Here is a 17,923-nt window from a genome sequence, read left to right as displayed (position 1 = left end):
TTTCTTGTTCTATATAAATTTGTGTTGATAGAAATATAAGCAGCAAGAAAATGTTGCAGCAGATAGAGTTCTTAAGCACTTCCTTGGCAGCTGGTATTTTAGTTAGATGGTAGGCACGTAAAAAGCATGTTCAGTGCTGGCATGTGTAAAATACTGAAAATTCACTAAATATTGTAGGGCACAAATATGTATTAAAACAATTAAGAGACTTCATGACTGATTTTAGAGACTTCAGAGCTCTTTCTTTTTTCTTCTTGTCATGTGTTGCATGGGAATGTTACTTGCTGCCCAATCAGGAGTGTAAGACAGGATATTGATAGTGACAGTGAAAAGCTGTGGTTTTCAGTGTGAAGCCTGTGTGGTAGAACATACAAGGTGCAGAGTCTTGGACACGGGCTGTCTTGGAATCACATTTTTGATAGAAATGCAAGAAGTTAAAACAGTAGTCTTTGTCATCTAAGGCATAAATAGGATCTTCAGTGGATGAGTCCATATAGTCTCTCTTAAAAGCTTTTTCTGAATTTGGAAATACAGGTTTTTCTTGCCCTCAGAAGAATTCAGAGCTGTTTAACTCAGCACAAGTGCAATACAACTTACTGTCAGTAATTTATCATTGGTGAACCTTTGGGTAATAATAACGGGAAGCTATAAATAAATTTCCCTTAGTAATCCATGCAGCTATACAGCATACAGAGATAGCAGCACTAACAGTGAACCGCAGCAAACATTTTGGATGTGGGCAACTTTTCATTCTTCTGATCCCTATAGGTTTAGTGCTATGTCAAACTGGAGTTTGAACGACTGCTCAGAGAAATGTGTGACAGCCAAGCCCATATGGCTTAGCAGTGTTGCAGAAAATTGTGTTGATGTTGTCCAATCTCCAGTTTATAAATCAAAAATAGGGGTTTTTTTATATCCCTGTAGTAAGTGATATTGCAGGATGGGGTGTTGATTGGGGTTTTACAGTGAACCAGAATGCCCCTTGAGCTGTGTCTTTTTGGAAGGGAAAAAAATGCTTAAACATTATTTTTAGGCTCAGTTAACTACAGCTGTTAGAATAAGTGCTGAAAATTTGTTTTACTGACACTTAGATTGCTGAAGTTATTTTGTTCTAAAGCTCTGCCATACTAGTCCTTTGCCAGTTTTAAAAATACCATACAAATGGTCAGATAAGATTTATTTTCTGAACTATTCCTAGATTATGAGGTACTTAGTATTATTCCTTCTCAACGTCTCCAGTATACAGCAGGCTTACTTGGAAATTCGTCATTGCAATTCTAGCTGTGTGCAGGGCACATGCCATGTGTGATTTTGAATTTTCTACTACACCTACGTGCAAAGAAAAATGTTGTACAAATCAGTTACTTTCTTTAGTCTAGTCGTTGGAGAAAGCATCCTTTCAGCTGTGTTTGCAGATCCCACTTACCAGATCTTTTCTTGCACAGGCATTATTAAATTGCTTGTTCATCTGCCTTAAGCTTCTTCACAAGGGTAAAGCTGTATCAACTCTTGCTTGCTGCAGTGGACAGCAGGAGGGTTAAATCTCTTTCCCCTTTTAAAGACATTAGTCATTTCTACCTCTGAAAATTGCTCATTCTTGTAAGAGGCTTCAACCCTTCTTCCTCTTGTACATTTTTAGGTAAGTAGCTCTACACCTGTGATTAATTTTTCATAGTACAGTTCCAGTCTTACCTGTTCAGTGACAGGTTTAACTCCCACTGATTGCCACTGCTGGTACCTCTTATGCACATGGAGGCTCTGTGTACAAATTCAAGGAGATTTGACAGTGTCTGTATTTTTCTAATGGTTATTGTAAAAATGTATGTCTAGGGAGCAAGCAGACTTACTCTTGTGTGGGTGATCAAGGTGTTGAGTCAAACTGATGATCCCTCTTTCTCACTGGATTTTCTGACTTTATTTCTTTTCTGTTCAGAGGCTTAGCCTTATCAGAGGGGTGAACTGTGTGCTTTCACAGCTCAGCCTGCAACATAAAGCAGGGAATGTGAGCATTAAACTGAGAAAGGAGATAGAATCCCTTTCTCACTCCCTTCATTAAGCAAGTAATGAGGCAAGTAAAAAACCCCTCATTCTCCTTCTTTTTTCTTTCTTTCTTTTTTTTTTTTTTTTTAAGATGTGTGGCCTAGCTGTTACTTTTGATAGTTCAAATGGGTTGTGTTTTAAGAGAAGTTTGGCAGCAAATTCTTACCATGGCTGCTTCTCTGAAGTTTACCTGAACAAAATATGGGCAGAATTCTACCTTGTAGAGTATGGACTTGATGAAGGGAGATGCCACACAACATGTTGTGTATGGGTCTATTTGATGACACAAAGCTCCCTATATGTTGTACAAGAAATTTAGACAACTAGTACTGAGCTTTTGGACTAAAAGAGATGGGAGAAAGAGGTCAGCAGGCACCCAAAGTTTGGCCAGATCATGCACAACATACTTTGTATCCTTCTTTGTAGACTTATCCTTTTGTTTTTGGATGATATTGAGCTGCAGACCTTGCTCAGAAGGTCAGAGTTACTCTGTGTAATAGAGTTGCTCTTTCTAGAGCCTAAGATACTGCTTCTGCCAAGCAATGCATTTCCGAAACATAGGCTGACAAGGAGATGCGTGCTTCTCTCTCTGTTGCCTAACAGCCATGAAATGACTGAGTTGCTGACCTCACTACACGACCTCCTTGCCTTTCTGCTTTTGTTCCAGCAATAATCTCTGCCATTCACCATTCTATGTCATGGAAGCCAGAGCAAATCTAAATGCATTGATGGAGGACGTTGGTAAGAGGTCAATTTGCCAATGGAACTCACATGGGGAGAGGGGATTTTTTGCCACATTCAGGCCTCTTATGGTCTTTCCTGTTAAAAGCCTTGTTCTTTGGATGGTTCACAGAGGTCGAGACAATCTTCCTTTACTGCTTGCTTATTGTTTCTGGCTGACATTTTGCACCATGGTTGGGGTTTCTAGTTTGTTGGTTTTTTGGGTCCATCACTCTTTTCATCCTCATGTCATCTTAAGATAGATCAAATATTCTTTCTGCTGGACTCCAAGAATAATCACTTACAGTGTCAAGCACATGAAGTACCATAAGAGTATCCAGTAGTGCAGAATCCTTGGGAAGCATTAAAGCATTCACTGCATTCTTGATTAAATCATTTTTGATATGGGTGGACCTGAACAATTTGAGCCTCATCCATATCAAAGATTGCAACAATACTTAATACTCCACTTCAGTTCAATAAATACTGTCAAAGTAAACCTTACACTCAACTTCAGGCAGCTGTCCTCTTCTTGTGCTGTGTTTATTACTTGTGAGGAATTTGTATGGCTTAGGAGAACTCTCATCTCAGCAAACTTAGTTGAGGTTCTGGGTAGTTCAGAACAAATGCAACTATTGGTTGCAATTTTTTAGTTATCTTGATAGCCCTTGTTTCCTTGTATCTGTGTAATTTCTGTAAGACACAGTAGTGCTGAGGGAGCTCTGGAAGGTGTGATAGTCCTGAAATTTCTTTTAAGTAGTGTCTTGTATTCTGCCTACCATCCCTGGTACTAGAAAAGAAAATATTACTTCACTATTGGTTAAAGGAAACCATGTCTAGGCTTCTGTGGCTGTTCCAGAGGTAGAGCTATTGCCTAGCACTGTATTCCACTCCAGTATTCTGCACACGTTGCCTTTTTACCAGTCAACACCGCTCTTCAAAGCCCAATTGCCACTGTTGGCCTGCTTCACTGACTTTTGAGCTTAAGACTGCTGGGGTAGCAATGTGGAGAAACACACTGAACTCTTCTAAACATCACATAGTGGATTTAGCTGCCAGAACCCTGCCAGAATGAGAGAACAGTGCTACCACTGATATTGACTTGATGCAGCAAATAACATTCATTCTTTCCAGCGGCCAGTGGGGATGCTGCTGTGTCAGTAGCTCTTGCAGTAAGGTCCGCACTTATATTTTGCTTGATGTTCCCATGTCAGACTTACTAAACAAGGTAACAGCCACTTGGATGCCATGACCAGTTTTGAGGCCTTGATTCTTAGGGAAAAGTTTGTTACAAATTTTTCTCCTTGCATGAAATGTGAGTAAACCAAATTTGTGAGCACCATTGTTAATTTATAATCGACATAGAATTTACTAATTTTTAAAAAAGCATGGTTTAGGGTGGGACTTGCAGACTATATGATGAAGAGTACTACAATGCTAGCAGACCTTTGTTCTCAAGAAATTTTTAACAGCACTGGTTTCTTAACCAGCACTTGTTTATTCTTCCTTTAGGCTTCTTAGGGGATGTTTTAAGTGGCTGCTATAATTTGTCAGATTACTGGAGTTGGGGCTTCCTCTTGTCTGACCTCTGGAGCCCAGCTAGTGTGTTCCAATGAGCTAGGGCTCTCAGTTCATTCAAGGCCCATGGATGTGGCTGCTGCTTTCTTCCTTGGGATCCAATCAGTCATACACAGACACATATAGTACTGACAGGGCTGATTATACAGATTGCTATACACCATGTGTTGTCTTCAACACCCACATAAAACACTGTCAGAACTTGTATAAAACATAACTATAGACAGCCAAGTCTCCTTCCTTCTCTTCAGTTGATCAGGATTGAACTTCATTAGTGAAAGCAGTTACTCCCTTCTGCAGCCTCACAACTCCATGCACATTTATGAGCCCCTCAACCATCCATCCAAAGCTTGCTGTTTCTAATGCATTTTCCTGTGCTCCATGGATCTTGTACTCCCCAGCTGGGTTAATGCACAGCAGCAAACAGCTGATGTATTTGTATGCATGCTTCCATGCATGGGATTCCCTCAAATAGCAGCATGGGACCTTGCACCTGGCAAATATCCCTGCCCGGGCTGCGTGGGTGCTGGCTAGATCAGCTTGAAGGTTGCTAGTTGTCTTGGTTTGGAAAGACAGGTATCTGCCAGGGAAAGCTGGAGTTTCCCTTGGAATGGAGAATGAAAACCACCTCCCCCTTTATTTCCAGTTATAAATTTGCAGTCAGAGGCTTTCAGGCAAAGATTTGGGGATAGGAATAGCAGTTCTTTACTAGTATGTATAAGAAAGCAAACAACAACAACAACTACAGCATTAATAACAAAACAGTACCAAGGACCTTGAGGGCTTTGCTTCACAAAAAGCCAGGCATTTTGGTCTTAGTTGCCCCTTCAGAATCCTCAGAGCACCAAGCTGGAAACAGGAGAGAGTAGCTGGAATAGCAGGATGTCCCAGCAGGGCAGGGGGAGTACAGGGTCACACTGCAGCAAAAAGAGCAGTGCCGAAGAAGCCCCGACGGCAGGACAGGGCTGACCCAGCTCCAGCAGGGCAGGCGGAGTAGCTCAGAATTCCAGGGCACGAAAGCAGGTTTCCCAGGACTAGACTTTTATGGTGACAGTGAACTCCTCCGGCAGCAAGCAGCAGCCTAGCTGTTCTCTCTCGCCTAATGCTGATAACCAGACACAAGCTGCCTCCTGCTCTGTCCTTTTCTTGCCCCAAATCTCCCCCTCTGAGCTTTGGCCACCCCTTTGTTTTGGTCAAGCACCCTTAAGCACCCAATACTTAGTCTCCTTAGTAACTTGTGGGGAAAAAAAATTCTTTAGAGTAAAAAAGGAACAAACCTAACCCCCAAAACTAGTGAATTACCATCCTGCACACCGGCTGTGTTGTTTCCCCCACCAGGGTTGGGGGAATGCAAACCTTGTGGCCCAGTCCAGCAGCTGGCACCCAGGCACACAGACCTTACAACCTATGACTCTCACTCCTGTTGCTGGTGCTGAGAGACCCTTATTCTGTTCTTCCCATCCCCTTTCTTCCCTGTAGCTGGTACACGTAAGGTGTGACCATGAAGCCTGTGATCCATGGTCTTATTTCAGTAGCTGAAGCAGACCCACTCATTTGCTCCAGTTGTTGGCACCAGGGTTTCCTTCACCTTCTGTCAGACTACAGAAGGTGAATTCTGTTGCTGGCCCAGAATTCATTTCCATAATGACCACTGTGTGATCCCCCCACAGTAGCTCCACATATGTGCTCTTAGACCTGCAGACTCCTAGGACCTGTAGTTCCCCTTCCAGCTACTGATGTTGCTCTCTAATGTCAGCTTCATCCCTTGTGCTGCTCTAGTTGCTAGTCCTGAACAGACTCATGCCTGCCTCCAATTGCTGACGTTCAGTTCTTAGAGAACACATGCACGTGGGCTTGAGAGTGAGATTGCACAGAATAGTTAGGATTTAATAAAATAGGATACACTGGTGAGCATGTGCAGACTAGCAGCCTCTTATACAGCTGGCCCCTTTGCAACCCTTTTCTATCTGTTGCCACACTTCTGTTCCCTTTCTCCTGAACATTCCTTGATGAGTGTTGCATAGTTGCACAGGCCTTCCTTCAATATCCTCAGTCCTCACGTTCTTCTTGTTCTTCTTCACAGTTATTAACAGTCACAATGTCCAGACTGCATGCGCCTCTATAAAGTTGTGCCTGGAGTTTTTTAATAGCCTGTCAATGAGGAATTGGGGACTTTTGGTCTTAGTTACTGTCTCAGTTGCCCCTTGTCTATCAGGTTTATGGCTCTAGTTGTTTATTGTTTCACATTTTACTTATTCCCCCTATTTCTCTGCTTGTTTCTCTGTTTACTTATCCCTTTTTATTGAATTGTCTCTGATTGGATAACTTCAATGAAGGAGATTTTTCTTTATCTCTTTTCCCACAAAAATACATTATTTTGTATTTGAGCTGATCAGTAGTGCTGAACTTTTTTCTACTCTTAAGTGTTTATGAAATTATTTTTTTTTCACACAGATACATGGCTCCTGAAGTTCTAGATGATTCCATAAATATGAAACATTTTGAGTCATTCAAACGAGCAGACATCTATGCAATGGGATTAGTGTTTTGGGAAATAGCTCGGCGGTGTTCAATTGGTGGTACGTGGCAATCTTTACAAAATGGGACATATTGAGGAATTATAAGTAACTTAAACTTATTCAGGTTCTAAAAACAGTTTGCCCAAAAAACAGTGCAAAGTAATAGCCAGTCTATCTCAGACTTTCTAATTGTTAATCCTGTAAATGATAACTGGTCTAGTCAGCCTCTTTCTAGATTGACAAAACATAGTTTTTGAAGAAAATAGGAAATATTCTTGTCTATTTTTTTCTAAATATTTATATATAGGGAAGAAAAGGGTAAAATTTAATACTCTTGTGAGCAAGGGACAAACACCACAAGACCTAGCTATAATGTATTCAGATAAATCTATACCTTATTTTAAATGAAGCATGCTGTTATAAATCATGTGCTCTGAAGAGGCACGTTTTTAGAATAGCATATGAAAGATTTGAGGTAGCTTGTATCTCTTCCAAATTTATAAATTTTAGATCCTTCATGGCTAATGAAAACACTCCCAAAGTATGGTTAAGGATTTTTATTTGTTTGTCAGTCATTGTGATGTGATTTTTAAAAATGAAGACCAAAACCTGGTAGGATACTGATAAGGAGTGCAGTAAGAACTGATGAATATGTAATCCAGTGTTAGCTAAAATAAGGCTATTTTCTACCTGTTACAGGAATCCATGAAGATTACCAGTTGCCATACTATGACCTTGTTCCTTCAGACCCTTCTGTTGAAGAAATGAGGAAAGTTGTGTGTGAACAGAAGTTAAGGCCCAATATTCCAAACAGATGGCAGAGCTGTGAGGTATTAACTAACCTTACTAAAGCTGCTTTAATGGACACTAGAGCTTTTAGTGATTTCAGTGGCTTAAAAATCATGCTTATTGTTGAAGCGAGAAGAGCTGCTCTTACGAGAACTTAATTAATTTCATTCTAATCATTATGGTTTTATTGAAAGTGTTGTTCTTTGTTTATATACATAAGTATTTAAATGTAGTTTCATAGAAGTTAATAGCTAACTCTGCATGGAGGATTCTAGGATCCCTTCCTGTGAAGCCTAGATGATGCTAATATAAATTAGAGCTAGTCTGAATTATATTATGCAGGAAGCATCATTGCAAACAAGTAGTACTGTGTCTGACTGGGATTGAGTCAGCGTCTTTCATCGTAAGCTGCACAATGCTGTGTTTTGGATTTGTGGCTAAAACAGTTTGATAGCACGCTGATGGTTTAGCAGTTGCTGAGCAGTGCTTGCACAGCTTCAAGGCATTCTCCATTTCTCACTTAGGTTGGGGGTGGACAAGAGCGTGAGAGGGAGCAGACCCAGGACAGCTGACCCAAACAGCATTGCTCTGGGAGCCCAACGAGGCCTACAACCAGAGCATTCTGACTCACAGCTTGGGGGCGTAGCTGCAGTGGGCTGCAGGAGCACTGAGGCACTGATAAGGATGAGGTGCTTTGGATAGAGGAGGGAACCTGGGTTGTGGCATGTGTGGAATGGATGCATGGCTGAGATAAGAGTTGGGCAAGAGTGCACAGGAAAGAGAGAAAGGTGATGAGTGCACCAACAAACAGTGATACAGGAAGTTACCAGGGTTGAAATTACTAATGTAATACAGCTTTCATGGTATTTTGGAACGTAGAGCTGTTACTTTATTTTGTCTGCCATTTTTTTTATTTGCTTTGTTAGAAATAGCACATAGAAGCACTCAGATTTCAAAGAATGGCTGTTTGAAGGATGAAAAGACCTCAGAAGTTTTTAGAATCCTTGCAGAGCTTCAATTTGAGGAAGACAGCTCATGAACTTAATTGCTATCCATTGAAGTAACTCCTTAACTGCAAATAAGATGAAAACAGTTTATTTTTGTCTAATGTGAGAATTCAGAAAACAGTTATAGACAAGTTACTATTTTTTCTTTAAAATACTTTTTTCATGGGCCATAAGTCTACTGAAAAATATCAGGTTTGCTCTACAGTGTTTAGAGTTCTACTTTTCTGTAAATAAAGTAAGATTTTTTTTTTTTTTTTTAAACAGCACACTCTCCCATGCAGCTGTAGTACTAGTAGTGGACTTTAGAAATGCCTGAAGAGGCTAAGGCAAAGCAGCAGTTACATGGGCTGCACTGGAACAGCAGTGCACACAATGACTTGTTTTTCCTTTGCAGGCATTACGAGTGATGGCAAAGATTATGCGGGAATGCTGGTATGCCAACGGAGCCGCTCGGCTGACAGCTTTGCGCATTAAGAAAACATTATCACAACTTAGTCAACAGGAGGGGATCAAGATGTAATCCTGGATTTGCTATCGAAGAACACTGTAAAAATCCCTATCTGCACCAGAGTGATGTATTAAGAAGGTTAATTGTTCTACCTCACTGGGGGAACAGAAGGATATTGCTGCCTTTTAGTATTCATAGGAACGTCACTTATTAGGATTTTTGTGGATGTGCTAAACAGTTGTGTTGGGTCTTTCTGTGCACTATGAACCTGTTTCCCAGGTTACTTACAAAATATCATGTACTCTAGTTTCATTAATCTATAATTTTTTGTTTGGGAAGTTGATAGCTGGTCTTTGCTAGTTAACTGTGCTAAAAGTAGGATGTCACTTCTGAAATGAAACTGGTTCACTATATTGTTCCACAGTGCATTGATGGCTCTTAAAGCAACTTTATTCCTGCCCGGTACATTGACGACGCTGAACCACTGTCTCGATTCCTTGATTCAGATTGTGAATGTACTACTGGAGTATAACTTGCTAGCTATTAAATAATGCATCTTTTGGACACTTACCTTGACTTACAAATTGACCTCATTCAGTTGTGGGAACATAACTTATGCAACTATACTTTATACATGATTACTGGGTTTTTTCCACTTTTTCAGAACATTACATTGCCTTCAAAATAGATTGTATTACACCAGTAAGTGCCACTTTTGAGTCTTTTAATGCAAAATGGTAGGGTTGTACAAAGCCTATGGTACTTTTGGTTTCAAAAATACAAGTTAAAAGTTGTTCCTTTGCCTAGCTAAGATCTAAATCTCACTCATTTCAACAGTGAGTACGTAACTGATAGAGTATCTTCAATTTTACAAAATCTGACTCTTGAAACCACTGTAGGAGTTTTAAATAGTGTAAGCTAGTAAATTCACTGTCATATTTTGTAATTGTCAAGTTACGAGTCATAATTATGTAGAAGATTTTTTTTAATGAACTGGTACTTCTAAAGTCCTTGAAGTACCTATCTACTTCAGAAAAGTAGCAAGAAAAGTAAAATGTTAAGGGAGATTTTGCTTCATTAAATAAGTATGAAAAGCATATTTTCTGTGCAGTTCTGCTGAGTCTTAAGGCTCAAAGAACAATATTTGCAATTACACGAGGATTAAATGCACCTGTCATTAGAGAAGTTATTTAGGCTTTTGTACTAGACAGTTCAAAGCTGCTTATAAATTTTATGTGCATGTATGTTGTGTGTGCCTCACACAAAGTGGTGAGCTAGAGAAGGTGGTGAGCTGCAGGTCTTTGGATACAAATATCGGGGGATTCCAGCAATCCTCTTCATTGTTAGAAGAACAAAGCTTATGGTGACTTGTGTTGTCATAAGAACACAGAAGAATGTGCATGGCTTTAGTTAAGATTTCCCTGAGTTTTTATGAGTATCATAATACTTTTACAAACCTGTTTAGAAATCAAATTGCTTCCTGCCCAAATGTACAACAAAAACTTGCTGTTACCAGGACATATTTTTAATTGCAATTTTAGAAGAGTCTGGTTGACCTTTGGTTTCATTTATGTCCAAAACAATAGTATTTCAGTATGTAAATATGCCTGGTAATTAATATGCTGCCTAACCTGCCGCTCTTCAGAACATAGTACGCATCCCATTATGCAACACACATGGCAACCTTTAACTTAGCTTCCTTTTCATCCCTCAGCATAGAGCCCACTGGTAGTTTGTTATCAAGATGGTGGCAGTGGCAGGGTGGTTGCTGGCAGCAGCACAATCAAGGTTCTGTGCCATGGTCTGTGATGTGTGGCAGCTAAAGCAGGAAGAGGAATGAGGCCCAGGAAGTAGAGGCTACATAGGTGACATGAGCCTTACCCAAGAAAAGCCTTAACACTTAATTTTTGTTTATTTCTGTATGCTTACTGCTTGCTTGGAGATAAGTTTAAATGGTGTCAGAATTAGAGATTCTCGCAGGCTGAACTGCAAAAATGGAATGTTTTAGTCAACAATAAAATGGATGAGTTTATTCATCCTGGAAGACCATATCCAGAAGAAAAGGGAAAAATAAGAGAAGTTCTTAGAAAACAATTAGGCTTAAACATACGTACAGCTGTCACGCTTGTGTTTGTTTGGCATTATCTGACAAGTCAGGCTTATGTGCTTCAGGCCTCCATCAATCAAAGCTGGATTAAAAGTTACTTCATGTAAGTATTTTAAATAAACTATGCCTTTGTGCACGTGGACAGTTGTGCACTACAGAGGTTTTGAATTGACTGTTCAAAAAAACCTGTTTGAATATGATGTAACTCCCAAGCCCATCTACTTGGCAGCCTCTGTAGCAAGTCCTATGTATTGGTACAGATGCTTAAAGAAAACAGGTCGTCATGAAAATAGGTCTGGCTCTCCATGCTAATTTCAAAGGCTTCCTCCTTTGAAATACATTTTAAGTTTTCATAGGTGTCCTGGAGTCCTTACCATAGAAACAAATAGTACAGCTCCTACTTTAGAAATATCAGGCTACTGGATTGCCCTCAGATCTCTCTAGTAATTTTTGTGGTAACAGGAGAGCTTGCAGTATAATTCATCAAATTATTTTTAGTGGCTTTTTAGTGGCTTTTTTAGCACCCACAAAACCTTATCAACATAACATTTAATTTCCTAAAATATACAGAACAGTTCTGTTGCATTTTAAAGAGGATGTACAGCAGCTGAACAGCATCATGGCTAGCAGATGATTCTGTCAACAATGAACTGTTATTTTGTCTCAACCACCTGCAAATCTTCATTCTCCTGAATTGCCAGCAACTGTTCTTACTTCGTTCAAAATTTAGCTTTTTGATACAAGCTTGTAAAAACAAAGCACAGAAGGGATGCTTGACACAGTGTATGACATCAGGAACAGTATTTTAGAACAACCTTATCATTCCTATTGGGCTGCAGAACAGGAAAATTCTGAATAGAGCTATATGTATCCTCAGTTCTGACACCACAACTTCAAGCTTTGTTCTTTTCCATTTTATGAACTGAACACCTTTTACAAAGGCTGTGTCTGTATATATTATGTAACTTTAAATGTTACCTGTGTAAGATCATATCTTATATATATGGACACAGGTACACATAAGTATTTTTTAAATTAAGATTGTAATATCACCAGATCTGCTCTTGGAAATCCAGGGGGACCAAAATATTTTAGCATTCAAAATATTAATTTTGTATCATTTCAAGTATATACCAAAACAGTTTCTGATTAATACTGATGCAAATGTTTATTGTAAATATTACATACATTATACATTCACTTAAGTTTTGTAGATTTAATCAACTTTACATTTTAGTAACATTGAAGCCTCAGTTTGGTTTACAGACTTGTGACCAGATGGGTATGGATGAGGAGAACAAGGTGCATTGGAAATGGTCTGTTGTGATTTTTGAAATGCTGGAATTCTTCAGGGACGTTCCAACCTTAAAAGCTGGAATTCTAGGATGTTTCCTCAAGCTGACTCTCCAAGTATGACACACTGTCACCCTCTAGTGGTTCTGCTTGTAATCGGAAGAAAGATTTTGTATATAAGACATTGGGATTGACTGTATGGGGACATAAAGGTGTCAAATGAAGAGGCTATTTTATTTTTTTCAGCAATGACTCTGAGTGTGATTGCCATGAAATTCACCTTTTAGTTAGTTCCTTGTTTATATTGTGCCATTGAAATAATTGCAAGTTGTTAATCATTTTGTGTTTAAAAAACAAACAAAGAACCCCTTCAACCATATCCGTTGCTTTAAACTCAAATTACCTCTTAAAAGACCAAGGTACATTTACCTCATGTGTATATAATGTTTAATATTTTTCAGAATGTTCTTCAGGTTTGCAGTTACATGTTTCTAGAAATATGGGTATTACTAAATTTACAACTTCAGTGGTACTAAGTGTATTATCTGGGGCCCCAAAACACTTCGTTTTCTGTATTTTATTGTATTAGCAAGTTTGCTGCTTTGTCACTGTAGCACCTGACCTTATATAGCTGTGTAGATACTGCCTTGTAAATTTTACTTTTTGGATGATTTGAGGATCTTGTACAGATGAGTGTCACTTTTTTAAACCTTACCAAATTGTGCATTTCCCTTACATTTCTGAAAATATGTATTGTATTTGTAGAGTATACATTTCAATGGATTGTAAATAGGATAGTAGAGGAGTGGATGCTTATGTTAAGTGCTAACACTACAGTAGAGAGATTAAAGCAGTGAAAATAAATAACTTTTTTCAAAATGCGTGAGTTGTCTTTCAGAACAAGAACTTGCAGGTAGATATGGGTTTGTGTGTGATATTCCTACCTGCTAAAATATGGGTTTACTGTGAATTCCTTTCCTCAGAAGGGGTTTCTTCTACTACAAAACTGATAAAAGGATTTGCTACTGCCAAGGCAATCCACCTAATCTCTGCTATGTACATAATGATAAAGTGCCTGCTCTGCCTTGCCTCCTACAGTTATGTGGGTATAAGAACATTGCTGGTGTCTCTCATCTCCTGAACAAAATTAGTAATAACAGATTGTTCCCTCTCCACATTTATGTTTGCATAGAAATAACATTTAGCCTATTTTAGTCTGTTTAAGCAGCTCAGCACCTCAGTGCATCCCAGAACTGAAAGTAAAATCAACTTGTGTTGCAGTGGGTTATTTCTGTGCAAAACTCAGTTTCAGGCTGGTGTTGCATTTCTGAAGGAAGGTGGAGATTTTTAGACAAAACAGAAATAGAACATCTTGCCCTCACATAAATTTAGGTTCCTCCTTCAGTTTTGGCTCAGACAGAATTACCAAAAATTACTTCTTCCAGCGAACTTTCTCCACAATGGGAAGCCATAAGGTGTCCAGAGAAAACCTATGGCAATGTTGAAAAACTGCATTCCTTTCAAATGCTTTTACAGGAGCTATGGTTGTTTGGGTGAGAATAAGTCCCTGTCCCATGAGTGGCTAAAGGAAAGCCTTTGCTACCCCTGCAAGCAACCAAAACTCAGGAAAATCCTGAATCCCTCTACTGCATTTACTAGTAGAGGAAATGTGTGGCCTGGAACTAGCATAGCAATGTTGCTGTCTACCAAACTTAGTTTTCATGAAGTAGTTTTCTCTGTTTCATGCTTTGAGGGTCTGAGCCTAACAACTGAAAACACATAAATAGCAAACAGTCACCACAAGTAACCTAAATGTGAGGATGTTTTAGGATCATTTTAGAGGAGACACTGAATTCAGAAGCTCTGAATGCTCTTTTGGATTGCAAGTCGGCATAAAGAGTGGCAGATTTTCAGCTGGCTGCTTTGCCCAACGTAATTATTTTTTCATTTTTAAAGTGTGGAACTGTTGAAAGGGATTCTTTTAATACCCACTGCAGTCAAGTAATTAATATTTTCTGTAGGTGCAGCATAGTTAAAGAGTATATAAACAAACCACTTCTATGCCACACCAAGTAAGTGCTGCAATTTTCCTTTTATCAGTTTATGTGACCTTGCTAACTGATGTACAGTGATGTACCCAGTAATTATAGTACAGCATAAGGGTGGTCCTGGCAGAAAACAGATTCCTTTTAAATAGGAAATCAGAAATTCCAAATCTCTCACTCAGTGCTCTTACTAGCTATTTTTTGTATCCAGCCAAGCCATAATGTTTTAACTGGAACTAAAAGCTTTCATTGTTTTGCTGATGAAGGGTTACCGGAATCTCACTCTGCAAACCCTCTTACTGACATGATGAGCTGCTGGGGTTTTGAGTCTCATAGTTCTATCTTAGAGTGGCTGGAGTTGTTCCCAAGTTGGGAAAAAACTTGGGAAAAAAAGGTTGGGAAAAAAGAAACGTTGGCACAAATTTTCTTAGTCAACTTGCCTGGACTGCAAATAAAATCCAGTAGTGCTTGAGAAACCTACACTCCTAAGTCTTCCTCAGAGTTTCTTGAAAATAAGATATAAATCCCTGGTCTCTGAGGTGAAATGGTACCTGAAATCATTGCCTCTCTTTTGAGAAGAAAAAAAATAAAGCCAGAGCAAGCCATACTGATATGTTCCTTATGCAAGATTGCAGTGTTTATTGGTATTAAGAGTTTTCACTGGAGATAGTCAACACCTTCAAGATGTGTTTCTAATTAGCTCAATGAGGAAAATGAGAAGAGTTCTCCCACCCACCAGTAGCAGAAAGTCTGTGTAAGCAGTTGAAGAATTGGGCACATGATACTCAGTTTTATATAATATCAAATATGTATGTTTTTGAATGAGGGTTGAGGGACTTAGGAATATGCTTTTAAACCAAGCAGGCTGCAGGATTTATGGGATGCATACCGAAGGAAAAAAGGACAGGCAAAGGGAGAGATTTAGGTGACCTGGAGAGGAGTGAGCATGGGAAAATAGAGGAATAAGGAGACAAATAGGGTGGGTCATATATAAATAGCAGACCAGCAGTGTGCTAGTCTGTCTGTGCCCAGCACAGCCTCTTCCTTTATTTTTAAATCCCTTCCTGCCTGAGGGACTCAGTTCTGGGGACGCAGGGATGTCTGAGCAGGGCAGCTGAGGCTAGACCCAGGGGTCTGTGAGTCTGGTGAAGCAATGGGAAAGACCAGAGTGAGCAGACCCAAGTGTCAGCAGTTGGAGTGTGGCCATAGGTCAGGGGTGCCCACGTGTCCATAGTGCTGGTGGCCACAGTGTGGGTCCAGGCATCAGTGGCTGGAGTGGGACTGCAGCTCCAGTGGGACTGCAGCTGCAGTACTCCAGTGGGACTGGCATTGGGGCAGCTGCTTGCAGGATGTACATCTGTGCCTCTAAAGATGTGGGGGTCCTTAGTGTTGGCTGTTCTGATCTGTCCTTCTGGTTGCTCTGTGTTACCTGCTAATGGGGACATACAGTTACTTGGTTTTTTTGAAGATTTGTGGCCCAGTGCAGTTGCTGATATTGCTTGCCTGGCTCTTGTAGCTTGGGCAATAGAAGCTTGTACATCCAGAACTGTGCGTCACTGTTTTAATTCTTGACATTGGTCATCTACCCATAGGGACTAGAAAACATATATGTTATTGTGGCATTAAATTAAATACTTAAAAACCTAGAAAGCAAAGGCAATAAGTAACAATCTTAAGATGCTGTAAAATGAGAGTTGGTTATTAATTCCAAGTTGACTCTGTGTTGTAATAGCTTACCTATTGCTCTGGACATCCCTGGATACTAATTTGCATTCAATCAATTTTCCCATTCCCTTCTATGCTATGGGCATGGGAAACGTGTGTGTACTCCCACTGTTCAAACTCTTAATTAGTACAGGAATGGGGTAAAGAATGGCAGGAATTATGTGATGCCGCAGTTGCTGTCTAATTCTTATGTGTTTACGAAGAGTAGAATCAAGCCAGGCTTTCAGGCTTTCTTTCATTATTGCCCTCCTGTGGCTTGGACTCTCTGACGTACATCTCCTTCCATGAAGAGAGTTTTTTCATTGCTGTTAACAGAAGGGTCAGGGAGAATCAGTTCCTGAATCTCTCTGGACAATTCTTCCTGAAAGTGAGCTACCTTTTTCTTACCTTTGTTCAGGAAACTGCTTTGCCTATGCTTTTTCTGCAAAGATAACTCTTTCCCACGCTAGATGATAGAAGGCTTTAAATTTTTGTACTGGGAGACCTGAGTCCTTACAGAGATCCTCATTTCCATCTATCCAGGTATGAAAGGTCCATGGAGTGTTGGTCTCTTCACTGCAGTAATGTTGTCAAATTTCCATCTCTTGCAAAGGCTCCTTGTGCTGAGGCTCACATGATGGCAGGCATGCAGCCTCCTAAGCCTCTCATCATTGCTGGTAGAACAGGTAAGCATGGCCCTTTCTCAAAACCCTCTGAACATTATTGAACTTCTCCCTCACTGGAGACACTCAAAACCCACCTGGACACATTCCTGTGTAGTCTCTAGGTGACCCTGCCTTGGCAGGGGGTTGGACTAGGAGGTCTTCAGAGGTCCCTTTCAACCCAAACAATTCTGTGATTCTGTGAACTTCAAGAAGGAGAAGGGAAAATTGCAAAGAAAAACATATTGCAACTTTTTTTTAACTTCTTCAGGCTGAGCTGTTGGTATGTGCAGAATGCTCACAGCCTCTCTCCTGAAGTCCAGCTCTTCTGGTTCTACAGTTAAGAGGATGCTTGAGAAGGAGAGGTGGATGCTTTGCTGCCTTTACTGTCACTGCAGTTGCAGGGGGTTTGAAGTACAATACTGAGGAAACTCCTATGGTAAAATTTGCCCGAGAGCTTGCATACAGATAATCTCAGTGTAACTGTACAAACAGGTAAGACATTTTAAAGAAAAGTTCCAGGAAAGTAACCTGTCTCTGTTTATCGTTCTGCTAGTCTTTGAGTTCTAGCACAAAATCAATATTACATGGTTTAGGCTCTTGATGATTTCTTCTTTCACAATGATGTGTTGCTGCAGCTACATTTTTGCATCATGCCACTAATTTTTAGAAGTTGAATGACTACTTGGGTTTTTTTTTTTTTTCATCCAGTGGATCTTCTCCATTGGGAATAATTGTCTTGGTATTTCTGTGTTGCATTTTGTGTGTATTTAGTGTTGTAGTATGGAGAAAGATAATTCCAGCACTCATCTTTCTCACTTGCTTACTTCACCCCTCTGTTGTAGCTAATGTAAAATTCTTTCTACTATCACGTGTGCTGAGTCACTGGCTCTCAGTTCTCCCTGTCTCCCCACAGTTCCATTTCCTACTCCATGTCAGAAAGCCACGTGGAAAGCTGAAGGCAGTTGGTTTGGTTTAGTTCATTTGAAAATGTTCTTTTTCTCTGCAATT

General features: G+C 39.9%; 1 protein-coding gene across 2 annotated transcripts in view; it reads left to right on the top strand.

Moving 5' to 3' along the window:
- TGFBR1 (transforming growth factor beta receptor 1) overlaps positions 1-13,374 on the top strand; it is a 35,306-nt gene extending 21,932 nt beyond the window's left edge. For both annotated transcript variants that reach the window (XM_066189898.1, XM_066189908.1), the window contains exons 7-9: positions 6,793-6,917; positions 7,557-7,687; positions 9,048-13,374. In XM_066189898.1, the coding sequence (XP_066045995.1) occupies positions 6,793-6,917; positions 7,557-7,687; positions 9,048-9,173 (382 nt within the window). In that variant the 3' untranslated portion in view covers positions 9,174-13,374. The remainder of the gene's footprint in view (positions 1-6,792; positions 6,918-7,556; positions 7,688-9,047) is intronic.
- The last annotated feature ends 4,549 nt before the right edge of the window (positions 13,375-17,923 follow it).

The sequence above is a fragment of the Chamaea fasciata genome, unplaced genomic scaffold, assembly GCF_029207755.1.
Source record: "Chamaea fasciata isolate MVZ Bird 193981 ecotype frontalis unplaced genomic scaffold, bChaFas1.0.hap1 SCAF_1, whole genome shotgun sequence".
NCBI classification, from domain to species: Eukaryota; Metazoa; Chordata; class Aves; order Passeriformes; family Sylviidae; genus Chamaea; species Chamaea fasciata.
The sequence above is the reverse complement of the archived record's forward strand: the minus strand, read 5'-3'. Positions and strand labels throughout refer to the sequence as shown.